This window comes from Ascochyta rabiei, chromosome 5, assembly GCF_004011695.2.
Source record: "Ascochyta rabiei chromosome 5, complete sequence".
NCBI lineage: Eukaryota > Fungi > Ascomycota > Dothideomycetes > Pleosporales > Didymellaceae > Ascochyta > Ascochyta rabiei.
This window is the reverse complement of record NC_082409.1, coordinates 1,370,609-1,395,543: the sequence shown is the minus strand read 5'-3', so window position 1 is coordinate 1,395,543 and position 24,935 is coordinate 1,370,609. Positions and strand designations below refer to the sequence as shown.

At 54.5% G+C, this 24,935-nt stretch overlaps 8 protein-coding genes across 9 annotated transcripts, besides 5 other annotated features; 2 read left to right on the top strand and 6 right to left on the bottom strand.

Annotated features, from left to right (window-relative positions):
• Positions 1 to 376: 376 nt before the first annotated feature.
• EKO05_0003624 (uncharacterized protein) lies at positions 377 to 1,570 on the bottom strand (the record flags this gene model as incomplete). Its single annotated transcript, XM_038938500.2, has 1 exon — positions 377 to 1,570. One exon carries the CDS (start codon positions 1,568 to 1,570, stop codon positions 377 to 379), a length of 1,194 nt encoding a protein of 397 aa, XP_038800653.2.
• A 319-nt stretch (positions 1,571 to 1,889) lies between these two features.
• EKO05_0003623 (uncharacterized protein) lies at positions 1,890 to 3,252 on the bottom strand (the record flags this gene model as incomplete). Its single annotated transcript, XM_038938305.2, has 2 exons — positions 1,890 to 2,611; positions 2,667 to 3,252. The coding sequence occupies 2 exons, from the start codon at positions 3,250 to 3,252 to the stop codon at positions 1,890 to 1,892; spliced, it is 1,308 nt and encodes a 435-aa protein (XP_038800654.2).
• Positions 3,253 to 3,936: 684 nt separating this feature from the next.
• On the bottom strand, positions 3,937 to 5,449 carry EKO05_0003622 (uncharacterized protein; the record flags this gene model as incomplete). Of its 2 annotated transcripts, XM_038938368.1 has the most annotated exons (3): positions 3,937 to 4,530; positions 4,582 to 5,058; positions 5,366 to 5,449. In XM_038938368.1, 3 exons carry the CDS (start codon positions 5,447 to 5,449, stop codon positions 3,937 to 3,939), a joined length of 1,155 nt encoding a protein of 384 aa, XP_038800655.1. The 2 variants fall into 2 exon arrangements, with proteins under 2 accessions (XP_038800655.1, XP_059492187.1); XM_059636204.1 differs by having other exon boundaries at positions 4,582 to 5,449.
• Positions 4,138 to 4,164: a tandem repeat.
• Positions 4,201 to 4,260: a tandem repeat.
• A 748-nt stretch (positions 5,450 to 6,197) lies between the features above and the next one.
• Positions 6,198 to 6,291: a tandem repeat.
• A 223-nt stretch (positions 6,292 to 6,514) lies between these two features.
• On the bottom strand, positions 6,515 to 8,328 carry EKO05_0003621 (uncharacterized protein; the record flags this gene model as incomplete). The annotated part of the gene is made up of 6 exons (XM_038938506.1): positions 6,515 to 7,043; positions 7,096 to 7,356; positions 7,406 to 7,541; positions 7,597 to 7,927; positions 8,048 to 8,074; positions 8,146 to 8,328. 6 exons carry the CDS (start codon positions 8,326 to 8,328, stop codon positions 6,515 to 6,517), a joined length of 1,467 nt encoding a protein of 488 aa, XP_038800657.1.
• Positions 8,329 to 9,159: 831 nt separating this feature from the next.
• Positions 9,160 to 10,706, bottom strand: EKO05_0003620 (Glucan 1,3-beta-glucosidase; the record flags this gene model as incomplete). The annotated part of the gene is made up of 4 exons (XM_059636203.1): positions 9,160 to 10,224; positions 10,273 to 10,354; positions 10,401 to 10,481; positions 10,645 to 10,706. The coding sequence occupies 4 exons, from the start codon at positions 10,704 to 10,706 to the stop codon at positions 9,160 to 9,162; spliced, it is 1,290 nt and encodes a 429-aa protein (XP_059492186.1).
• Positions 10,606 to 10,627: a tandem repeat.
• A 1,432-nt stretch (positions 10,707 to 12,138) lies between the features above and the next one.
• EKO05_0003619 (uncharacterized protein) lies at positions 12,139 to 19,045 on the bottom strand (the record flags this gene model as incomplete). Its single annotated transcript, XM_038938311.2, has 3 exons — positions 12,139 to 12,625; positions 12,682 to 18,388; positions 18,436 to 19,045. The coding sequence occupies 3 exons, from the start codon at positions 19,043 to 19,045 to the stop codon at positions 12,139 to 12,141; spliced, it is 6,804 nt and encodes a 2,267-aa protein (XP_038800658.2).
• Positions 19,046 to 20,932: 1,887 nt separating this feature from the next.
• EKO05_0003618 (uncharacterized protein) lies at positions 20,933 to 22,855 on the top strand (the record flags this gene model as incomplete). The annotated part of the gene is made up of 1 exon (XM_038945321.1): positions 20,933 to 22,855. One exon carries the CDS (start codon positions 20,933 to 20,935, stop codon positions 22,853 to 22,855), a length of 1,923 nt encoding a protein of 640 aa, XP_038800659.1.
• Positions 22,769 to 22,816: a tandem repeat.
• An 824-nt stretch (positions 22,856 to 23,679) lies between the features above and the next one.
• On the top strand, positions 23,680 to 24,857 carry EKO05_0003617 (uncharacterized protein; the record flags this gene model as incomplete). The annotated part of the gene is made up of 2 exons (XM_038938212.1): positions 23,680 to 24,512; positions 24,563 to 24,857. The coding sequence occupies 2 exons, from the start codon at positions 23,680 to 23,682 to the stop codon at positions 24,855 to 24,857; spliced, it is 1,128 nt and encodes a 375-aa protein (XP_038800660.1).
• Positions 24,858 to 24,935: the final 78 nt, after the last annotated feature.

Sequence of the window (24,935 nt, the reverse complement as noted above, 5' to 3'; positions counted from 1 at the left end):
ATCAGAGCTAAAACAAAAATATCTTCTTTGTCATCTTATCGTCTCTTGGTATACTCGATGTGGTACTGTTGTACGAGGCATCGATCACGGCACTAGAGGCTTGGACGATAATCCTCGGCGGTCAACATATCCATCACAGCTCGCACATGTCCCTATTCTTCATTCAATTTGAGGTTCTGGAGTCCTTCTGGGTCGTCTTCATAGCAAGGCGGCCTCGAGATGCTCACCACCAGTGTTCGTAGTCCTTTTCGTGTTTGTTTGACAGTATATGAATTGAAGGCTCCGGGCTTGTAAGACGTTCATTCGGCTTGAATACCACATCTGCAAAACCCTTGTTCGACTCTTTGTCCCTGGTCTGCATAGCACCCGCCTCGAGTTAATTCCTTGAATCGACACGTACGCTGTCGTTGTAGCCAGCAAAAGCGTCTGAATACCTCCTCCTCCAGTTCGCCAACTCCCAAGCATTCCTGGTGAGGATGTACTTGGGCACACTCCAAAACATCCAGCAGAAGACCCACACGTACCCAACCACTTTCTCCACCGTCACCACTTTCTCTTTTCCAACCCTTTCCTCAAGCCACCGTCTGACCACTGACTTCGACCACAAATGCTCCACCAGGCCTTCTCCCACCAACGCCACAATCTGCCCTGTGTACCAAATCGCCACACACCAAACCTCGCCCTCACCATCCGTCTGCACCCACCTGACAACCGAATGCATACCCCCACTCACGACAAACACCAGTCCATTCTCCAGCACCCTCCTCGCCGCACCCAGCGTCCTCATCCGCAGCCCCTGCCTCGTGAGAAGCTTCGCATGCGCCGAAAACGACGCGGCCACGTAATCATGCCAATAAACCCCCCAGTACCTCCTCACACTCCAACAATCCGCCAGCCGACCAAAGAGACTAGTCCCCCATTCCCCCGCGTCGTCGAAGCGCAGGACGCAGACGAACAGGACGGCGAAGAGGGAGTGCGCGGCTTCGAAATACAGCATGTCGGCTACGCACACGGAGATTGTCATGGCGAGGCGCATGTGCAGGTCTGCTATGTTCAGCGAGGCGGGGAGGCGGCGGAGGAGGGATGAGTGGGTTGGAGCATCGAAGTACGTGTCCCAGACGTAGAGGAGCGCTAGCATCAGCGTTGCCTGCTTACCATGGTGAAAGCAGAAGCGCAGGCGGGTTAGAGTGTGCGCTGGTTTACGTTTGGGGTTGCAGGTTGTGCTAGGTGGGTGGCGCGCGAAGAGGAACTTGTACGCGTTTCTGAGTCGAAGTCTCCATGGCTCATGTACCGAGGTGGTGGAAGAGGTGTGTAGGATGAGGAATACATGGCTCATGTGTGCGAGCCAGATGTAGAGGAATCGCCCGAATGTGTCGTTGGTCGTGAACCATGGCGTTAGGTGCAGGTGGTTCTTGAATGCGAGCGCGACGGGGAGACAGAGAGCGAGGAAGGCGAGGTTGCGGTGGCGAGGTGGGTAGGCGAGGATATAGAGAGCGTATGCGATGGCCAGTGTCGTGCTGAGGAGTGGTATGAGAGCGGCGAAAGGCGTCCATGGCTTGTGGTGTGGCATGTTGGAGTTGGGGTGGGCGTTGAATTGAGGGTGAGTGTCGAATTGAGAGCGTGAAGAGGTTGTGGAGGAGTGTTTATCAAGTCCTGACCTAGAGCAAGTCAGAGGTGAAGTAGAGTGCAACAAGCGATCGCTTTCACTCACCTGCAGTCCAAGCGTTGACTCCCGGACTTGAGCAAAAATCGGATCGTAACGAACAATCTATATTGTGATTCAAATTGAGACACCGATCCCTGCTATGTATGCCCATAAGCTATTCCGAACCCCCAGCAATGCAATTAGACTCCCGCATCGTTTCAAGATTCGTATCGTCCAACCCAGTTCAGTGCTCCATAGCATCCTCGTAGATATCCAATTCATCATCCAAATCCTCCATGACGTTCCTATCCGCCCCCTTCTTCTCGCCATCCATAGCTTTCCCTACAGCCACACCCGCAACCCCCTCCCCCCCCGCAATACCCGCCATCAGTCTGCGTCCAACCTCCTCCCGCTTCTCCTTCAGCTGAGTCAGATACTGCAGCGTCAAGCGGGCGCACTCCTCCTTGGCTCTCTTCTTCCCGAAGATATTCCGCACCTCGCCGATCGGACCCTCGTGCGCACCGCCGTTCTTAAAGTAGCAGCTGACAGTGTGGATATCCGGGACGGCAGGGCTCTCGTTCATGTAGCGCCACTCGGGCGTGCCGAGATTGAGGAGTACGGAGAGCGAGGCGACCTGCTGTGTCGCAGAGCCGGAGCCAGGGCTGCTAGATGCAACGCTAGCTTTGCGCTCGTTGAGGGATGATGAGGTAGCGTTGGTAGGTGCTACTTTACGCTTCTTGATGCCGCCAACGTCGGTGAACTCTTCGGGCCAGAGCCCTTCGTCCTTGAAGTGCGAGACTGCGCAGCCGGCGGCGTGTTGGCGTGCGATCTTCTTGGAGCCGAAGAGGGAATCGAGGGAGCCGAAGGGGGCGGGGTGGCCTTCGATTTCCATGAGGCAGGCCCAGCGGGTGCCAAGTTGGTAGTCGGTGTACGTCGGTTGTGGAGCAGAAGTTGAGCGCTGGAACTCTGTATACGATTGTCAGCCGTCTCTGGTAACGACGAAGAGAGCTACAGTACATACCAAGGAGCTGGCCAACGTAGTTCTCGCCTGGCTCTTCTTTCTCTTTTGGTGCATGGCATGCTGGCTCGCCCTTTGGCTTTTTGGCTTTGCCAGCCTTGGTCACACGCCCTGCTTGTTCCAGCTGTTCCAGTATAGCTAGTGCAGTCTTACTTGCTGCTTCCTTGGCTTCCTGCTTACTATTGAACCGGCCGTCCTGTTTCAAACCCTGAAGCTCTTCTGCGTTTGCCAGTCCTGGAAAACTGACCTCCACTGTCCACCTGGTGTCGCTGCTCCCGCCATAGGTAAATTCTGGCTGTGGGATGGCGAGTGCTTGGTATTTTTCGTGGAGCAGAATGGTGTGTTTGGAAGACCGTGCACCAACAGCGACTGGATGGGGTGGTATCGAGCTATGGCTTTGCTTGCTCTTCTTTACTAGTGGTACATCTGCTGCTTCACGCGCGGCTGCACGTGCATCGTGTTCAGCTTGGTGGGTCGCCAAGAAGTCGTCGAGGCTGTAGACATCATCTGGAGGTGCTGTGATTATGGTGTCTCCTCCGGCATGTGTCGAAGCAAGCCTGGTAGGCTGTGTGGGAAAGTCGACTTCCATGCTGATGTCTTTAGCCTTGCTGTCGGCCAACCTACGGAAGCGCGGAGTGTCAGGCCTTGATGATGAGAGAGCAAAATTGGCACCCTGATTTGTAAATGGTTGTGTCAAGGGCGAAGACGAAGTGGGAGGTACAATCACTCTCGCAGATCATCTCCTGCAGCAGGCATGTCAAGTGGAGAGCAATGGTTTGCCAGGTAGGGGATGCGGGTTTGGTGGGGCTGGCTTGCATGGCATGGCGCCGAAGCGCGTTTGTGGGTATTGATTGCGGGCCGAGGCGGCTTGTGCGGTGAGCAGTCGGTCTTGTTGATGAGTGTAACGTTCATTTTCGTCCACCACCGTAGGCTATATACATGTAGTAGGTACAGCCGTGAAAGACTACGCGCAAAACTGTCTACACTTCTCACACGTCATCATGTCGTCCCCCAAGGAGTTTCCAAGCAATCGTCAGCCACCAGGCTCTCGCGCTGGGGCGACTGTGAATACTCCCGTCTAACAACAGCTTCCGTGGACGCGTTCGATCTGCCACTGGCAATTTCTGGCTCGTTCTGTTCATTTGAAGGACGTGGCAATATTTGGCGTAGTAGAAGACCTTCCCTCTCGCCTATATATTTTTGTCAATGACCGTCCCTATCCGTGTAGCCATTGTAAAGAAAGAGGATAAGGCATGCTCAGGAAGCGAAGTGCTTAAGCGGCAGCGACCTCACCCTTGCGTTTCCTCTCACGCTTCTTCTTCTCCTTCTCTGGTGCAGCAACATTCTCCTTGTCTTGAACGGTGAGCTCGACCTCGTTGTTCCGTGTGCTGCGGCCACTCTTGGTCTTCTTCTTGCTTCCCTCCTCAGGGCTGGTCTCTTTAGCTGGGGCAGGGGCGATGGGCTGGGGAGCGGGCTTCTCCTTCTTCTTCCTCTCCTTCTTAGCAGGGGTCTCCGCAACCGGGACAGGAGGCGCTGCGGCAGAGGCCGAACGAGGAAGAGGAATAGGGGAGGCAGCGGCAACGATGGGAGCAGAGGCGCCGTTGACAGTGGAGTTCTGGACAGTCTTCTGGCGCTTGTTGGCGCGGGGAGTCTTGACAGGCGGGGATGGGGCTTTGGCAGGGGCAGGCTCCTCATCCTCAGAGGAGGCATCAGAGTCAGCAGCGGCTTCCAACTCAATCTCGGCATCGGCCTCGGAAGCCTCGTCGTCGTCGTGGAGGTCGATAGCCGCACTGGCATTCTTGGCGGTGTAGGCAGCCATCTCCTCCTTCCACTGCTCCATGGAATCGCGGTAAGATTGCCTCCAGGTCTGGTGCGCGGTCAGTGTCTGTGCCCTGGTTGGTGTGCAATTTGTGCTTACCTCTTTGTCCTCCTCAGGCATCTCGTTCCAGCGCTTGTTCACCTCGAGGTTGACAGCATTGGGCTCGAGCTTCTGCTCAGGGCCGAGAGCAGCCTCCAGGTCGCCCCTGACAATGGGTCGCGCCGACTGGGCATACAAGAAGGCAGCCGTCAACGGCTTCTTGGGGGCATTGGGGTCCTTTTCTTTCTTCTCGCGCTTGCGCTTGATGCCCTTGGCAGGCTTGCCGGTTTCCGCGGCGGATTCGGCCTTGTCACCTGCAGTCATGGCTTGTACGATGCCGTTGGCAGTGGACGAGGCAGCCTCAATGGCGGCGTTGGCGGTAGCCGTGATGTTAGGGGGCAGCTGGAGCTTGTCGAGGGCGCCGTCTTCGCCGGCAATGACGGAGGTGGTGTGCTCCATGTAGGCGCGCAGGAGGTCGTTGAGGCCATTCTGAACGTGGGTGAGGCCGGCTTGGAGGTTAGTGAGCGAGACGATGACCTGTTGGTGGGGGCGTGTCTTAGCAGTGTCTTGAGAGGCAATGGTGGGTGGCGGCGCGTGTTTGCGCGTCATGGGCGGTGCTGGAGCTCCATCTGAACTGCAACGCGCAGAATTGCTCTTGCGCAGACGTGGCGATGGAGTCGCGTGGAGCAGGCGACGCAGACGATACGCGACATGAGCGCACAAGAGGTGGCAGTGAAGAGAAAGGGCGCGTCGCAAGGTGCATGTCGTCGCAGAGAGCTACGAACAACAGCGCACCAGCAGGGCAGACGCGCGTTGCGAAGAGAGAGTCGGGCAGCAAACTTACAGAATCTCTGGTGCGCGTGTAGACCTCGACCGAGACCATGAGCTCGCCGGCGTCTTCGGCGCTGGGTTTCTTCGTCCTGGCCATGGCGTTGTTGGGATGAGTGATGGTGATTGGGTGGTGCGGCGGTGCGGCGGGTGGGTGGGCTACTTTGCGTGGTGTTGGAGGGAGCGAGGCGCCAGCGGGCGGGAGCGAGGGCGTTGATTTTCTTATGTGGCAGGCGCTGGCCGCCCTGCTGGCGGGCGCCCATCCGCCACCACGCGCTACCGGGCGAGCCTCTGCGTCCGTTTCCTTCTGACACGCACCGCGCCCACATGCCCACGCCCTGGGCGACAGCAGGCGGGCATGCGGGTATGGAACGCGCCCACACGCGGTCGTTTTGCATTCGACTTGAACGCCTCTGCTCTTCACCAAGCAAGGACATGCGTTCGTCGTGTTGCATCCCACGCGTCTCGCCGTGTGAATGAATTGAACGAATGCGCTGCATAACCAACAACCGGCTTTGTGCACTACAGCCGCGCACAAAGCTGGTCGACGCAGCGAGGACCCGCCGAAAGCTGCTGCGCCCCAAGCACCCACGCCGCCCCGCCTCTGCCCTGCGCTCCTGGCCGCCTGCCCTGCGCTCTTGCCCGCCTGCCCTGCGCTCTTGCCCGCCTGCCCTGCGCTCTTGCCCGCCTACCCTGCGCTCTTGCCCGCCTACCATGCACCTTCCAGCGCCCTCCTCGTCCTGCCTCCACGCGCTCTTAGCTGCCGCGTGCTGGCCTCTGCTGCCCCTCTGCTGCCCCCCTCCCCTCCCAGCACCGCGTACCACGCTAGTGCAGCCAGTGCAGCCAGTGCAGCCACCGCAGCCACCGCAGCCAGTGCAGCCACCGCAGCCACAGCAGCCACCGCAGCCACAGCAGCCACCGCAGCCACCGCAGCCACAGCAGACCCCCCTCTAGTGAAGCAGTCACGATTGTGATTCCCCTTGTTTTATTTTAACCCCCCCCTCACTGCAGAGCCAGAGCTCCAGATCGACTGCTTTTCGTCGTCACCACAGCGAACGAATGACGTCACATGTCAAGTAGAATAGGACGGTGTCTTGTTCTTCGAAAAGTCTCATTTCACACTCCACCTGCCCAGACAGTCGGTGCTCGCTTCGACACTCTACCCCTAGTACCCGTACAGGTTGATGTTCTCGTCCGTAGACTCCCTCAGCTTCTTGTTCTCCTTGATGAGCTGCACCCGGATGGTCCACGCACAAGCAATGCTCAACAGCGCGAACCCAGCTGACGCACCAAAGCCAATGCCAAACCGTGGCGAGTCCGTGTCTGGCCACAGATAAGAACCGTAAATGTAACCGATTTGACCACCTACGTTCGTCATGGCAAGCACGACTGCCTTCTTCTCCTTGGTCTGGCTAAGCGTGGAAGACGCCCAGCCTATAATGACCGAGTTGACAGAGTAGGCGCCGACGGGGAAGATGAAGCACGCCACGTAGCGTCCCGCCGTGTTCAACGTGCTGGCTGCGATCACGAATCCAACAATGGCGACGGACAACCCAGCAGTAATGTGCCATGTGCGTTCGTGCAACCGGCCCGAACTCCATCCAGTCATGATTCCTGCTACGCCGGCAAGGAGAAACGGAGGGCAGGTCAAGACGAGTGTGATGGTCCTGTTGAAGCCAAGCGTCTTGACCACGCTGTTTCTGGTCAGCATCTGGCCTCTAACACTGCCTGTAATGCAAGACTTACGTTGGGAAAAATGAGTTGAACGAGCAAGCACTCAGATGGAAGTTTTGCATCAAACAGAACAACCAGGTTCGCTTGTCCTTGCAGGCTTGCCTCAGTCCCTCCATCATGCTGACCTTCTCTCCCGTATCACCAACACGATCGCGCTCCATACGATCGTGAGCCATCTGACGCTCCTCGGGAGTCAGCCATGACGTCGTCAAAGGCGTGTTGGGGAGCAGGAAGAAGCCAAAGATGGCCACAAACGCTGTCACTGCGCCCTCACTGCTTGAGTCAGCATCTCATACACCAAGTCCCGGTGTGAAAGACATACAGGATAAACAGCCATCTCCATCCAGCAATACCCCTTAGCCCGTCCATACCAGCAAATACGCCAGCAGCGATGAGTCCAGAAAACCCAGTGGCCAAGATCTGTGCACAGTACAGGAGTGCAATGCGCGTGGCAACCTCTGCAACCTTGTCAGCCTCAATCGTCTTCTCGTTTAGGACATCAATTCAACGTACCTTTTCGTGTGTAGAATATACTCAGCATGTACGTCGCACCTGGATAGAACGGCGCTTCCGTGATGCCCAGGAAGAATCTACACGCCACCAGGCCGCCAAAGCTTTGCACCAACGCCGTGCACGCCGAAACCACAGCCCATACCAGCATCCACCCACTCATGTAGATGCCAGGACGGATCCTTGTGATCAACATGTTGCTGGGAATTTGCATGAGCACGTAGCCAACGAACAGAATCGAGACCGCCGTGTTGAACTGCACGCCCGTCATACCAAGATCCTTCTCGAGATTGTTAAGGCGAGCCTGCGCGATGGCGTTACGGTCCACGTAGTTCTACGGCACTCGTCAGCACGCTGATTGACACCGAGTAACTGATGTCGGGGGAAGCTTTCTTGGCGAGGCTTCGGCGAGCTTGTCGCTCTTGTATGGCTGAAGAATCAACAGTCTACTTACCATGAAATACATGACGCACAGTGTAGGCTGCGCAACGGATTAGCCATCGTTCTCATCGAACACTACCCACCTCGGAGTATGAGTCTGGGAATACGCACCATGAGCCTCCAGTCAATCTTCCTCACCAGCGCAATCTCGCGAGGATCCGTCTTCGCTACACTTCCAGTGTAATCCACGTTTCTACCAGCCACTGGCTTGACGCTCTCTAGCCCGACTTTCTCATCGTACAGTCTTGTATTCTTCTCGCTCTCGATAACAGTTTCCGCATGACCAGACGTCATGGTCTCTTTTTCTTCCCTATCAAGAAGAAACCAACAGCGATGGAGCAGTGGTTCCAGGAACAGACAGACAGACAGACAGGACCGGGATGCAGGAGCCAGTGAATGGATAGAGAGAAACACTCGACCCAGCTCAGCGGGAATGCTACCACATATATACACAACGTCTTACCCAGCTCGCCCGTGCGCTTGGCATCCCCGATACAACGCCTTGGCATGCACTCCTATCCCCAGACATTCCAGCCTGGCTACCCCGCACCGTGCAACGGTGAAGCCATCCGGGCCTGGATAGCGTTACAGAAACCTAGCACCTCGTCTATCCTTGCCCAGTCGACCCCTACCCCAGATCGGCGCACGCGTCAACACTTGGGGATGAAGCGTGTCGGATGCACATTTACATCCGGTGCCAAGATGGTGCGCAGGTGCTGCAGCAGCTATGCCGGGGCGGAACATAGGCATAGAGTAATGTGGCTTACGGGAAGCGGTGGAGTGGCGAATGGGAGGGAAGCGTGGCGGTAACATGGCTGGGCGGGAAAGCATATCCGCTGCGCGAGCTGGTACGGTAAGCGACATGGTACGATCGTGGCGGTGATTCGTGCAAGCTTGTATCGTTTTGGCGGATGCACGAGTCTGACTGACAGTGTATTGGGTGACCTGGGGTCACAGTTTTACGGAGCTTCATTTGCATGCGTAACAATGGCTGGCTAGCTGGCTATCTTCTTGGAGCACATCAGTCGAGCAGAGAAACAGCCGGATGGGACGCCTTACCGAATCCTAACAGATTCTGCCAGATCCTCCCCCGGGCGCTCTATCTGTCAAGAGTATGCTCCACACCTAGTAGAAGTTTGTACAGACCTTGGGGAACTGGTACTCTACCTGCCCATTGCGAATCGGCGGAAAAACACCCGCGTCGATGAGCGCAAGCGCATCCCACTCGAATGCATTCTCCGTCTTGAAGTTCCAGAAAAACCAGCCTTGCGTCTTTGCCTCGAAGGCTGAGATCTGTGTCTCAATGTACTTGCGCGTGTCGTCTTTGTTGCTCTGCGACCACTGGCTGACGTCGTTCGCAAAGCCGCAGTCGCCCTGGTACGGACTGCCCAGGTAGGAACCATCATACCTTGCACCGCGTCCCAGCCCGTTTAGGTACTTTGCGCAGTCGGTCATTGCGCCTGTCCATTCGCCAACGAAAGTCCACTTGTCGGCGCCTCCATACGCATCAGCGAGATCGCATACTTTGTGGTTGTGCTGAGAGGGCTTCAGTTGGATGAGGTCGTTGTTGAAGATCTGATACTCGTGGTGATCCAGAGCTACGTTTTGCGCGTTGTTGTCTGACGGCGTCAAGAACCCATTCCACTCGTTCGGTCGGATGAAACCGTCGTGCAGAATGACGGTCGTGTCTGAGGTGTCGCGAACCTGGCCAAATCCATCCCTGTAAAATTGGCGAGTCACGTCCTCACTGATGTTGTCGAAGTACATGGCTGGTTCATTCAGGAGCTGAATGCCAACAATGACGTCCTGATATTTCGGCTGTGCGTATTGGTCGGAGACGGTCTTGAGCACCTGCAGTGTCTGTTTCACCGTGTCACCAGACTGCCATTGAGGAACATCGAGGCGCTGGCCCGAGTTATCGTAACCGTTCTGCGAGCCAGGCGCGCCGTGGAGGTCGATGACAATCTTGAGACCTAGTCCTCTTGACCAGTCAATGGCAGCGTCAATGTACACGCTTGCACCATCCACATATGGTGAGCCGAAAGTGTCGTACGCCCAATAGCCAATCGGTATCCGAACAACGTTGAAGCCGGCATCTTTAATCTTCTTGAAGTCCTGATATGTCGCGAAAGTGTTCCAGTGTTCCCTGAGCACCTGAAGAGCCGCATCATGACCGAGCTTCTCGCCCAACTTGTATCCTGTCAGTCGATGCACAGTGAGAAAGAGCTAGGCGCATACTGTATATTCGTCAACGATGTCGTTCCGAGGACGCCCCTGGTTGGCCTTGTCAAATAGAGAAGGTGTGATCCAGCTGTGCAGCCTTTAGCATTCGACCTCCACAGAAGACAATGCAGCCAGCCACTCACGGTTCCAGAACCAGCCAGCCTCCAATATTGACTCCACGGATCTTCTCACTTCCCCAATCGAAGGCAACGCCACGCCTCTCCCTGTATCAAGTCAGCATCAAAGGCCACGATAGCGTTCCACAGATTGAAATTGGGAAGCTGCGTAGTTGACCCCTCCCCCCCTGCAGTTCTTTTCCAGGCAAGAGACAGCAAAAGTCCACCACCCAACAAAAAAACAAACAAGCAAAACCAAGCCAAAACTTACGTTGGCGCCGCAAGTGCAGCAGCACATAGTGATAGCACCGCACTCACAGATGAGATAAACATGCTGCAGGAAGAAGCTATGCCAGAAAATGCCGAAAAGAAAGGGTACAAGATGCTGCGCAAGGAAATCGGTGTGTATCGTAGCGGTGCAAAAGAAATGGATCCAGGAGCGCTGGTCGTGAAAGCATGTACAAACAAACAACAGTAAAACACGTGTGTTGGCAGGCGCCTCTTGGAACTGATATCCCCTTGCAGCTGCTGCCGCTTTGGGTCGCTGCACGTGGATGTAGACCCGCTTGATGAGCTGCAGGTTGTACAGAGTGACTAGAAGCGGACTGTTTGGTAGACTGGAAGCTATGCTTTTAAGCAAGGAACGGAGAAGGCTTGTTCATATTGAGAGCTTGGAGGGATAGATGGCTGGGTTGCTTGGAGAGACACCGCAGGGGGGGGGGGGGGGGTTTGCGTCAGCGAGCTAGATGCATTTTTGTTTGCTTGCTAGCTTGCAGCATATGTCCCTACGACTGGTTCACGTCGTGCGTGCGTCTGCTAATGCTAATGCTGCATTCACCCCATATATTTCTGCACTAGGGGCAGATGTTTGTGCTGAGGCTTTGTTGTCGCCAGGGCGAGAAGATCTAGGCTGCGAAGACGACGCATAGAGCCCCACAAACGCCGAATTTCTGGTGGAGGAATGCACGCCACCACTGTCTGCCTGTGAGACAAGAATAGTCATCAGAGCTTGTTCTGCGGCTGCAGGTACGGTAAGGCATTCCCGAGAGGATGCGCAGAGCCGTGGTGGTGGCTGATGCTAGTTCTACACCTCGTATATGCGGAGTAGATCGTCGCACGGAACAGCCAGCAAAGCGGCGCACACCATCAGGTTTGGTCGAAAAGACGGCTGGTGACAGCATTCAACAGGTGACGGCTGTTTCGCGACACAGACACGTGTGGACGCTACATGGCACGAATATATGTGCTCCACATGTTCTCGTCCGCTCTTAAGAGGCTAGCGTGTCGTAGTGACATGTGAGTTTGCTGGAATAGACGCGGCGTGTCTATTTTGAGCGACAGCCTTTTGTTGCTCGACTGAGCGGGGGATACTCATAATGCAGATCTCGTAGCATGCTACTGCGTTCGATCTTCAAATGTGGGGTTGCGGTTGAAAGTGTGAGTATAGATCCGACGATCATTGATCTATAAACAAACGCCTCAGACCCAATAGAGCTAAGATCTACACTATAGCCCACTGGTGCTTCTTTCGCAAAGCTGACGACATCGCAACAGCATGGCTGTGCTGGCTTGGATTCGATGCAATTGTGACAGGCAACTCAAGATACAGACCTAGGAGGATGAGACAGCATAATGCCACTTCATTCTAGGCACAACTAGCCGCCTGATATAGTAAAGCGTTTGTATGAAATGAAGCTCGCTTGCTGAAAGTGGTATATACAAAGAGAACAGTAACAATGTGCGGTCGTAACGCAACAGGCAAGGTTTAGCGCACCGCGGGCCGCTCACCCAAAAACAACTTCCTAAGCCCAGAGCTCCACCTTCGCTTTGGCTTTTGTCTATCCTGGTCTTTTGCAGCACTTCTTATTGACCTGAAGCTGCGACTCGTCATTGGTTTCCTCGGCCTTAACTTCTCTCTCTCTTCTTTGTCGCTCTCCTCTGCAATACCCAGTGCATCCACGTTGGGTCTGGTATCTCCGTGGTAGAAGCTGGTCCAGCGTTTCGGCTCCTTCCTGGGTGATGCTGTGCTTGGGCGGTCCGTCCAGGGCGTGGGAGGCGAATAAGTGTAGCTGCTGTGTCTGCTTCTTGCGGAGCCAAACGAAAACGGACTCGGTCGGGTGTTGGGTGTACCGGCAGAAGTAGAAGGGCGAGTTCGAGTAGGCGTCTTCGGCGGAGGAGGGTAATCGTCTGTGGCCCAATGAGTTGGAGAAGGACGTCCAGATCGCTTCCTAAGAACCTGCCGGGGTCGTTGTCTAGACACGGTGTTAGTATAATACTCAGAGACCATGGAACCCGCGAAATGACTTACGACCGTCCCCGCTTTTCTAGCTCATGCAAGTGGTGCTCGCTTTGCTTGAGAGTCCTCTTAAGGTTGTCGCGCTCTTTGCGCATACCCTTCAGCTTGACTACTTGCTCATCTCGCTGCATGCGAATGCGCTCTACCTCCTTGGTCCACTCGTCTAGATCTTCAGGGTTTGAGCCTATGCTAGCACGGGTCGATGCCCTGCTTGGCTGACTGCGCAGACTATGTCCGGTGCTACTGGGTATCGGGCTCAAGTCACGATTCGTCGTGGGGCTTGTAGGACCTTGAACCTTCCACTCAATGTGGTCTCTGGTTCGCGAGGGTGTGGCGGGCGCACTAGTCTCCGGAGAGCTCTGCCATTCCCCGAGGACCTCAAGGTGGTGGATCTTCTCCTGAAGAGTAGCTACAAGTGTTTCGAATGCTTTCTTGTCTTCTCGAAGCTCACGTACTTCTTGTTCTAGGACTGCGAACGATATCGCGAATTCATGCTTGCCCTGTTGAAGTTCTGCAATCGTAGCGTCCTTGGTCTGCATTTCCGTGCGCAAATGGCTGGTGTCGTGCTCGTGCAATTCGTCCGTAACTAGCTGCTCCTGCAGCTGACTACCGTGTTCTCTTTTGAGTTCGTCGTACGCCGAGTGCATCTCTTTCCAACGCTTGTCGCTCGACGATTTGAGCTCTTCGATGAACTGTTCTTTGCCCTGCAGCTCTTCCGTCATCTTCTCTTTGCCTTTGTTGAGAGTGGTCAGTTCCTCCGTCCGATCGTCGATCTGACGATGTAGCTCGGAGTTCTCGCTGGACAAGTTCTCAATCTCGCGCTCTCTTTCCGAAAGCCTGCGCTTGTACTTCAGCTTCGAGTTTCGCGATTCTTCAAGTTTGACTTCTGAATCCTGTACAAAACTCTTAAGACGTTTCTCACTCTCTTCGAACGCAGCCTCCGTATTAACCATATCAGACTCAACTCGGTGCAAAAACTCCTCGAGGCGTTTGTTTGTTTCCCGCACGCTACTCAGCTCGTCTTCAGCAGAGGCAAGTCGATGAAGTAGGTCACTTTCGGTCGCCTCCAATTTAGCATTTGTCTCGCGTAGGATCTTGAACTCTTCATCTGCCTCAAGTGCTCGAGCGTCTTGCACGAGGCCCTCCGACACCGCAATGTCGAGACGCATCTGGGTAGCGTGCAAGTTCCGCTCGAGGTCAGTATTGCGATTCGATGCAATCCTGGACTGGTCCTCCAGCTTGGTGCTAGTAATTCGCTGTTGATCCAGCTCCTCTTGCGCGCTCGAGAGTCGATGCATCAATTCCTCTTTCTCGGATTCGAGCTCAGCTACACGTGATTGCTGACGGCTAAGCTCTCTGCCAGCGCTGGATAGGTGTAATGCAAGGTCCTCCTTCTGAGATTCCAGCCCACTTACACATGATTGTGAAGATGACAACTCGCCACGAAGACTTTCGCTCTGCGCCAAAGCTTCCTTGTAACGCTGCTCAGTGTTGTCTTGCTCTTGTCGCAAAGCGGACAGCTCATGGTTGGTAGTGTGGAGTTTTGCATTGAGGTCAGCTGTTTCAGCTGCAGCTGAGTCAAGTCGCGAGTTCGCGGAAGTGAGCTCAGCCTCAAGATCTTGGATATGTTCCGACGTATCCTTGAGCTGCTGCTCCAGGCTGGCTCTTTCGGTTTGTACACATTCAAGTTCCTTTATGTTCTGCGCTAGGTCAGCGTCGACGTTCGCCTTGTCTGCCTCCAAAGTGCCGAGGCGTAGAGCTAGTGTGTCGTGGTTCTTCTCGGATGTGCCACTCTCACGCATGACGCTTTCGAGTTTAGCTTCGAGCTGGACTTTGGCATTTCTGATGCTAACTAGTTCTTCGTCGGTGTTGAAAAGGTTGCTCTGGAGGGATTGATGTCGCGATTTTAGGTCATCTAAACGAGAGCGCGTTGAAATAAGCTGCTTCTCCAGGCCGGTGCGGGATGCTTCCATGCTTTCAAAACGGCGCTCTGCATCGTGCTGGCTTCTCCTGTTTTCGAGGAGCTCTGTGTCCTTGGCAAAAAGTTGTGATGTCAGCTCGGCGTTGCGAAAATCAGCATCGTTAATCTCGGTTCGTTTTGTCGAGAGATCCTTCTCCAAGGCCACACTGGCTGCTAGTGCTGCAGCGAGTTTCTCTTCGACCTCAGTGTGTGCATGCTGTGCTCTCGCTAGCTTCTGGGTCGCGTCATTAAGCTCACACTCCGTATCAATTTGCTGTTGTCGAAGGGTCTCCAGGTCCTTATAGACGTCCTCAAGCTTTCCTTCAGCAGCATCTTTGGCTTTTCGCAGACTGCTCATGTTGGATTCTGCTGCAAGGAGTTCCGAATTTACATCCTTGTTCGCTCGTCGTAGATTTTCGAGCTCTAGGTGAGCGTCGCGGAGCCGCTCCTCAACAGCATCCTTGCCCTTTTGTAGCGCCTCAAGGGCTTCATTTGCGTTGGCTAGCTTTGACGTTAAACTCGCCTTCTCTGAAACGCTGTCCTCCAAGTTAGACTGGACGCCTGTCAATTCCTGCTCGAGTTTGGTCTTGGATTCTACGGCAGCAGCCAGCTTCTCTTCGCTGTCGAGCCTGGCCTGTCGGAGCGCTTCCGTCCCAGCTTCTGCACTGGCTAATCTCGCTGAAAGTCGTTCTTCCATGGCAGTCTTCGCCTGTTGCAGAGTTGTACGCTCGTGTTGCACACCGGCTAACTTCGAGGTTAGGTCTGAACTCTCCAGTGAGCTTTGTTCCAGTTGCGATCGGATGGCTTTGAGCTCTTTCTCAAGTTTGACTTTGGAGCCTAGCGCATCAGAGAGCTCCTTGTCAACGTCGATCTTGATGTTTCGAAGATTGTGAACTTCGTTCTCTGCACTGTCCAACTTGAGACTCAGTCCAGATTTCTCTGCCCCAAGCTCCTTCAAGCGTGATCGAGTTGTACAGAGATCTTGTTCGAGCTCATCTTTGGAGCTCAACGTAGCAGCGAGCTGTTCATCAACGTCTGTCTTGGCCTGGCGGAGAATCATAAGTTCCTCCTCTGCGCCGATCAACTTTGAGGCAACGTCAGTCTTTTCTGTTTCGAGTACATCCACGTGTGATCGTGATGCTACGAGTTTCTTCTCTAGCTCGGCGTTGGAGTCTGACAAAGCGCGAAGCCGGCTTTCAACTTCAGCCTTGTGTTCTCGAGTGACGCTTAGTTGGCTTTCCAGATCTGTGTTGGTTTGTGTTGATTGCTCGAGCTGGCTCTCAACCTCAGCTTTGCTGCGATGAACAGCGAGCAGTTCTTCTTCAGTCGTGGACAGCTTGTGACTTAGGGACTCTGCTTCGGCCTTAGCTGCTGTTAATTGAGATTGAGCTGACTCTAGTTCGCTCGCAAGCTCGGCATGAGAAACTTGCAAGGAATTAAGCTTCCGATCTGATTCTTCCTTAGCTTGCTGGATCCGTGCAATGTCTACGTGTAGAGTAGCCAAGTCTGACTGGCGCTCGTTGACTATTTGTTCGACATCTTCTAGCCTCGACTGCGCTGAATGAAGATGGCGTTCTAGATCGGCATTCACTGTCTCAGCATCTCGCAGCTTGGTCTCTGCTTCCTCTCTGGCATGTGAGCTCTCGTCCAGCTGGTTGTGCAGGTCAGCAACTTTGGCACCAGAAGCTTCGCCGTCCGACTGAACGATTCGTAAACTCTCGTCGGCCTTTGCTTTTGCGTTACGACTGTCTTGGAGCGCAATCTTGAATTTTGATATAAGTGTCTTCAGCACCTTGCCATCTTCTTGTGCAGCGCTCAGCTGGGTCTCGATCTCGGCTTTGGAGACCTGGCTCGAATTCAGGTCCGTCTCCAGTTGCTGCAATCTTGCCGTCAGATCCTGGCTTTCGTTTTGCACGTCGCTCAGTTGAGCCCTAGTCTGGTCGTATTTGCTTTGGAGGTCCGCCCTCGATCCCCTGATTTGTTTCAGTCGCATTTCAATATCGGCCTTGGAGGACTGAGCTTGTCGCAGCTCTTCTTGTAGGGAAATCTTGAGATGCTCAGACGCTTGCAGAGACCCTTTTAGAGACGCCACCGAGGCTTCCATCTCCCGGAGTTGCTCGTTGCTTGTGTGCAGATCGTCGCCCAGTCGCGCTTCAACCTCGGCCTTCGCGCTACGAGCCTCGTGCAGCTCAACCTCGAGGGCACGTACTCGACTTTCTGATTTGGAAAGCTTGTCTTCAAGCCTGCTCTTCTCTGCCTCGATGGCAGCAAGCGCACCACTGTTTTTCTTCACTTCCTCGGATAGTTGTGACGATGAGTCTTGCGTAGATTTCAACTGGGCTTCGATCTTCGCCTTCGACTCTTGAAGACTCTCCAGCTTCGCGTGGTTCTCAGACTCGATTCGTTCGAGTGAGCGATTCTTTTCCTTGAAAACCCGAAGACTTGATCCTAGATTGCTGTGCGCCTTTCGTAACTTCTGGAGTTCCGAGTGCAGTTGTGATTTGGCGGTCGTTTCATGATGCAGACTCTGTCCCAAAGCTTGGAGCTTAGCTTGGGTCTCGCCATCAATCTGTTCGAGTTGGTCGACACGCTCACGGGCGTTCTCGAGATCTGTTTCCAGGTTTTCGTAGGACGAATATAGCACATGTAACTCGGACTGGACTCTGTTTTTGGCATCGATCTCTGTTTGGTAATGTTCGTCCAAAGCGCGGAAATCGTCCGTAAGCTTGGCCTTTGTGCCTCGCATTTCATCCAGCTCCTTCGCCAGGGCACTACGTTGCTGTGTCTCTTTGTTGATGTCTGACTGCAATGATACAATTTCGCACCGTAAGATTGACAAAGCCTCCTCTGAATTCTTCCTGTTACTGGTTGCCTCGTTAACTTGATCGCGCAAAGCTGAGATGACGTCGCCACCAACTTTGATTTTCTTGTCATTATCCGCAAGAGTCGCTTCGTATCCAACAATCTTCCGCTCAAGGAGACTGACGTACTGGGTTCCTCTGTCAAGACGTTTTTGCGCGTCCGTGTGCATCGCGTCCTTTGTTGCAAGCTGTTCGCGAAGACTACTCTCGCGTTGATCTGACTCATTAAGTTTGTGTTGCAGCTCGCGCAAGCTCGACTCCAGAGTGGCAGTGTGCTCTTCAAGCTCCTGTAGGCGGGCTTCGCAATCATCGACGCGCTGTTCCAAGATCGCTTTCTCTCCCTCCAACACATCGATGATGCTTAGCTTTTGCGCGTTGCTCTGCTCGAGCTCCGTAATCTCCTTGTTCTTCGCCTGTAGCTTGTGTCTCAATGTCTCTTCGGTTGTAGTCAAGGCTTCTAGCTGTAGTTGAGCAGCTTCCATTGTAGCCGTTACGCTAGCTCTCGAGTGTTCCAGCTTAACGATTTGGGCCTTGTGGTTGCGCACTTCCTCAGCAAGGTCATCCCTTTCTGATTCCAATAGTCGGCCATCTTCTCTACCCCTGATACACTCTGCGTGCAACGCGGCGATACGACTTCGGCAGGCGGCAAGAGCTTGATCAGATTCACGCTTCGCTCGAATCAATCGACTATCAGACGTACGTATATTGGCGACAGGGCGGTGGTCGGGAACGAGTTCCCAATCTGTATCGTGACTTTCGGAAGAACTTGGACGCGTCGGTGTCCTGGGCGGCTGTAGTGGGCTTTCGGGTAGACCTGCAAGCCGAGTAGGCGGTGACGGAGGAGGCGAAAGTGGGCTTGGGAGACGGCGATGTTGGGTCGACGGTTTGGGGTTGACGTCTACATTATTTCTTAGCAAAGTCTGAGATCATGAATGATTCACCAACATTGAAGTGTCAGCATAGAAGCCCTCTCCAGAGCTTCCAAAATATCCTTGTTCCTGCCCTCCTCAATCCGTAAGGACCTCTTCAGTTCCTCAATCCTCTTTTCTGCATCCTTCCCCTCGAGGTAGTGGCTCTTCCTACTTCTAACCAGGTTCCGGGCACTCGTCGCGATTTGCTTCTCCTTCACTGAGATGTTAACAGCCATACGGAATGCCATGCGTCGCAGAGAGGTGATCGATTGCTTTGCTTCTGCGCCGGCGATTTGATGAGCTTTGAGCTCGGTACGCAGGTTGTTGCGCTGGCTCTTGATGTAGGACAAATGGGCCCAGTTGGTGATTGGGGTTAACTTGTCTTCATCCTTTGAGCTTGAGGCCCGATCAGCTGCATTGCTGGTACCGTTAAGCGTCTGCAACTGTGGACCCCAGTGGTCCGACATGAAGCTACCTTCCATAGACGACATTGATCGCTCCATGTGCGCAGTAGTAGAGGGTCGCGACCGAGATTTGGATCTACTTTGTTTGCTCATGCTGACAGGCAGGATGTTTTCCAATGCCAGACCGGCGAGTATGGCGGCAGGGCGGTCCTCCTCCGGGGCGCTGGATTCGGGTGCCATGAGGGGTAACACTTAGGTGTTCATGGGATAACACCTGATATAGATACGGCTCAGGATTGCCGAAGATTGGCAACGTGTGCCAATCAGGGCTGCCACGCGACAGTATCAGTGGGTGGTTGATGATGTGGATCTGCTGCCAACACGCGCTGGTAGGGCTGAGGTGTTGACGTTGTGTGGTGTGATGAAATCGAGACTCGAAAAGAACAAGCGCAGAGCCAGAGTAGGTAAGACTAGAGCTCAAACACAAAAGAAACGTCGGGCGCTGACTAGCAACAGTACTGGAATAATAGCAGGACACTGGTAGGAAAGAGGGGTGGTAAACAGACGACTGGGCACACGACCGCAATGTTGCTCAACGGCGGTCGTGCGGGAGACAAGCGGCTACGGCGCGGTTGCCGTCATAGGAGGAAGAGACTTGGATGCGCAAGTCGAGAGATCAGGAGAACGACTCCGCAGAAAGAGGCCGACATGGTCCTGGCGTTGCGCGAGCGATGGGGCCAATTCCGGGGGCTCCTTGTTGCTGTCGCGCACTGTCGCAGACTTCTCTCGTGAGGTGGATCGAGGGTGGAGTGCTGTTCGGCAGGCCGCGCTACTGCCAGCCACAAACATTCCGGCTTGTTATCGAGAAGGAGCTGCCGCACACTAGACATTGCCGTGAGGCAGACGAGTGGGATGCAGTCATCGCAGTGCATCTTGGCCTGTCAGTCGGAGTGTCAAATCCCTCCCACGGCGCTGGGAATTGCCACGATGCAACTCGAGCAGCTCCATCGCGAATTCCAAGCTCTCCGTTTGCGCTAACCGAAAGGACCATCCTGGTTGCGATCTCGAGATCTCCAGGGTTGTCGATGCAGTCCCCGGATCTCAAGGTAAACCTCCGCTCTTAACAGCAGCGCGCATGTCATCGACGTTGAGTTGGTTGAGCTGCAACCACCCCTGAGGTCGTCCCTAGCAAGGCCATCCACCTTGCTTGTCCTGCGTATGAAAGTACCCATGTCCTCACGGCAGCAGAGCTGGACTGTCGCAATAACTGAAAAAACGAGGTAGATATACCCGTACGGAGAGATAAAATGACAAGCATCGAGAGATTTTTTTAGTTGTACGCAGGGATGACGGTCTCTCTTGTTGCAGAAAAAGCCGCCTATACAAAGTAAGCTGACAATTCGCAGGAAGTATTCAATGTTGATCTCCTAGCCATTCCTCAACCCTTAAAACACGTCATAAGACTTCAGCTACTTCTCTCCACTCTAAGGAGCAGTAATAATCACGCCAATGACCTCCAGCATCACGGTTTGCAGCACAAGGGGCTGATGCTAAGACAGTGTAGCCAGCTTTCTCTGCAATACGAGAGGACTGTCAAGGTCGTGTTTGCTTGGCCTGCTAACTGAGGAGCATCAGTCCTCGGTGACGACGCGACTGACGACGCAGTCTTCACAGGACCCACTTTTACTCATCGCGCCAAATGTATTGATGTTTTACCCGTTGCTGCTCGGTGATATCTACTTTCCACACCGTCGCATCTTGTGACCCATTGCCGGGGAGCGCAACAATGACGAGTAGTGAACCCGCGACCCCTCGTTGCACAACCCCTCACACGACCGATCCACTTTCCAGAACATAGCAAGAGAACGAGCAACACTTCACATTCTGGAGCACAATTTCCAGGAATGCCGCAAGCGCGTGCCTCTTCCATCATCATGTTTCCAAAGCCAGTGCCACGGTGCAAGGACGCCGCCACGCGACTGCAAGGGCTGCAAAGAGGTGGTTGCACAGGAAAAAGACACCTGAAGTGGCTATCGTGGCAGCATGGCGAGCCCTGGCCATGGCATAATCGTGTGGGCACCCACCTCCTGTTCCAGATCAACAGCGCACCGATACGGACGTTGAACCATGGAACAGACACCGCACAAGCGCCAACAATTCCAGACCTTTACCATATTGGTTGAACATGTCGTTCTTCGCCTGCGACGAGATGTCGTGCACCACCATCAATCCACTGCCACTTCGTTACGTCGGACACTCTCAAAACCCTTCAAGGGACAACGACAAGCATCTCGGCATGCAGTGGACGGTGATCGAGTCACCGAGAACAAGGCCAAAACGAGTGGTGAAGAGCCGCGGAGACCGTCTCCAGCGCATGGCAAATCTTTGAGAACAACCCCCAAGCTATCGCGCGAGATCATGGCGAACAACCTTTCCCAGGTTGAAAGCTATGTGAGGAGAACAAGCGTTCGTGTTCAGTACTTGGAGGCGCTCATCGAACAGGAACACTCGACTATCGGCCAAGTCACAGAGATCAAGAGACAGCTCAAGACAGCACATAGAAATCTGGAAAAGCTACACTTCGAGAGGTGTCCGTCTCTGGGTATCGAAGTCAACGACTGGGTGACGGGTGCGATGCGACTTGCGTGGCAAGCATACCGTCGAATGGTGAAGCTGGAAGAGAAGCTTAAGAATCTTCCTGTGAACTTTTCAGATAGCGAAGATTGGGCCAAGGATGGCGAGAGAGATTCGCCGGTCATGATTGGAATTGAGATGGAGCCCGAGAAGAAGCCACTCGAGCTCGATACCACAGCCGGAGCAGCGGAAGAAACATCTACACGACGCGTACAACCGGTCACATACGTTCCAACTGGCGCCAAAGGTGCAAGATTGAGCGTACAGATACCGAATGCGAATACGATACCCGTGAAAGAAAGACGAGGGCAGCATACAGAGGCGTACAGAATGTCGGGCGCTTTACCATCAGCTGAAAGACTGCCTGCTGGACCTTCCCCAACACGGGTACCGTCAGAAGCCGACCACGCGAAAGGATCCAGAGCGCTGCCCCTGCTGATCACCCACGACCAAGGATTAGGCGATGATGGCCGGTATGATGGCGATTACGACAGTGAAGACTCGCTGTACGAGACTCGGCGACAAAGACATAGAGTCGAAGAAAGGAGAAGATATTCTGCCGTCGAAGACTTCGATCCGGAGCAGACCACTCCAACAAGAAGAGAGGTCGAGGCACGGCTCCGAGAAGCAGAGGCTGAGCTTGCGCCTATCATGATGGAACCGGACAGGCAGCGACAGGGTAGTCTGCCCGGTTCCATGGTCGCCGATATGGTGATGAACAACGTCCTCAATGAAGAATACGTTCTGCCTTATCTTCATTTTATCAAACACCACGAACTGCGGGCGCTGAAGCAATGGTTGGTGGACAATCACTACGTGAAAAAGTCGGCAGTAATCAGTCGCACCGAGAAAGTATTGCATTGCTTGGAGCTTCTCCAGACAGGATGTCGCTACGAGACCATAGCAATCATCTTCTCACGTACACCGCGCCAGGTGGAGAGCTCCTGTCACGAAGTCATGGAAGGATTACTGGAACTGCACGGCTTCACCATGATCAAAGCCCGTGATCAGGAAATGTACACGACGCTTTGGGGCATCTGGGCCAGAAAATTCGGCAATCCTCGAAACCACCATCCAGCCGCCTACTATTACGGCTTCGATTGGCTCGATGCCGGCAAAGTCATGGTGACGCTCAATCTCTACATCGGTAGATGGCGTGAGCAGGGCAAGTTCGCACTCGATGGGCCCTCGCTCAACTGGGGCAAATTCTTCGATGCAGAAGGGACCGGGAGGTTCCCTAGAATGGACCAACCCTTGCGGCTGCAGTACAGCACCGTGAGCTCTGGCGACAGCGACACACTCAAAGGCCTGAGCGAAGTCGAAGAAAACGATGAAGAGGACGACGAAGAGGACGATGATGATGATGATGATGATGATAGCTCGCTATATGATGGCGGTGCCGTCCAAACAGCCTGAAGGAATGTCAGAGCCAGTGCAGTCTTACGGCCATGCTCAAACAGCAGTCTGACCCTTTCCGTGCCTCCAAACAGCCACTCTGCAGGCCACAATGCGCCAAGCCCGGATCTGGAAAGCCAGGATACGGTGCGTGGATTTGGCAGGCCTCTCCACGTCAGGGCAGCCGTGTGCCCACCATGTTTTCATCTCGAGACGAGCGGTTTTTCCCAGCAAGGGCACCGGTGTCGCAGCGGCGCTTCTGAGGTAACGAGAAAGTGCTTGTGGCTGAGCGAATTGGCCGCCCGGAATAGCGGCCGAGGCGCGCAGGGCCCTGCCGTGTGGTACAAGCCCGTCCCGCGCCCTGCATACGAGACGCTTGGTCGCGCAGGCGGTTGTGAACGTCACCGAGGCTTGCTCGAGGTCAATTGCTGTCCACTCGAGTGTATCCGGCGCCGAGACAGGCGCAGCAATTGGGCTTTGATTGCAACACGGGGCTACAGGGTGTCGCGATGCTCATGCTCAAAACTCTTAGGGGATCGGCATTTGCTGGTAGCATCCCCGATTGTCATTGGCCTGCACTGTGCACGGCATTCCTGCAACCCTGCGCTAGCTCCCCTGAGCAATCTTGCACTCACTCTGCGCCTCTCCTTCACCGTCGAACCTTTCAAAGCACTCCCTTGCCGCTCCCTTTGATCATATTTTCCCTTTTCATTTTCTCCCTGCGAGAGTCCACTCATTCACCAACACGTCATTCCTTCTTGCTGCTGCGACTGCGCGTCTGGTCTACGCGCAACACACTCCTTCCAACTGCGATATCCAATTGAATTTACAAGTCCACCAACAAAATGAAATCCTTCACACTTCCCTCCCTCGCGTTGCTTGCGAGCGTGCTTCCAACAGCATGGGCACAGACCTTCACCGCGTGCAACCCGCTCAACACGACCGGTTGTCCTAACATGCAAGCTCTCGGCGGCAATGCGACCTTCTACTGGAACAAGACGGGCATCTCCAGCGACGGCAAGATCTGGAAGAAACAAAACCAAGGCAAAATCGACTGGAGCGAGGATGCCAAGGGAGCAACATTCACCATTGAGCGCTCAGGCGACTCTCCCATGGTCCAGTCCAAGTTCTACATGCTGTTCGGCCGCTTCGAGGTCATCATGAAGGCCGCCAAGGGCAAGGGCATCGTCTCCTCGGCGATTCTGCAGTCCGAGGCCCTCGACGAGATCGACTGGGAATTCCTCGGCTCCAACACCACACACGCATTGACAAACTATTTTGGAAAGGGCAATACGACGTCATTTGACCGTGGAAAGGAGTACGAGATGGACGCGCCGCAGGACAAGTTTCACAACTATACCATCATTTGGACCGAGGAGCGCATTCAGTGGTGGCTTGACGACAAGATGCTTCGTGAGCTCGTCCCCGCAGACGCTCTTGACGGCAAGAACTACCCGCAGACACCAATGAACATCCGCATGGGCATCTGGGCAGGCGGCGATGTCAACAACAACGATCCTGGTGTCGTGGAGTGGGCCGGAGGCGAAACAGACTTCAAAGAGGGTCCCTTCACCATGACGGTGCAGAGCATCTATGCCAAGGACCAGACCCAGGGCGCCGAGTACAGCTGGGCCGACATGGACTCGAGCGGCTCGTATAAGAAGGTCAAGGTTATCAAGTACGTTCCCATTCATGCTACCTCAAAGACGACTGCTAATTCCGCACTAGCCCCACCGGCAAATCAGATGTCCTCAAGGAGATCCAAGACCCATCCGGCGTGCGTAACAACTGGAAGGCACTGTCTCCGGGCGCCAAGAGCGGTATCGTTATTGGCGCAATCGCGGTCTTTGCTATCCTCATGTGCCTCTTGCTCTTCTGCTGCATCAAGCAGCGTCGCGCAGGCAAGAAGGAACACGCCGCGCTGCTGGCTGGCGAGCAGAAGGAGGCTGCTGAGCTCCAGGAATATAAGAAGCAGATGCAGAGCGGCAAGTTTGGATTTGGAAGCAACACCAACCGCGTTTAGACACGCTTGAGGGTGCTGGTGCCTGGACGATAGACACCACGTTGGTGGCCTATCGTGTGCGTGTTGCTAGTGGTTTGC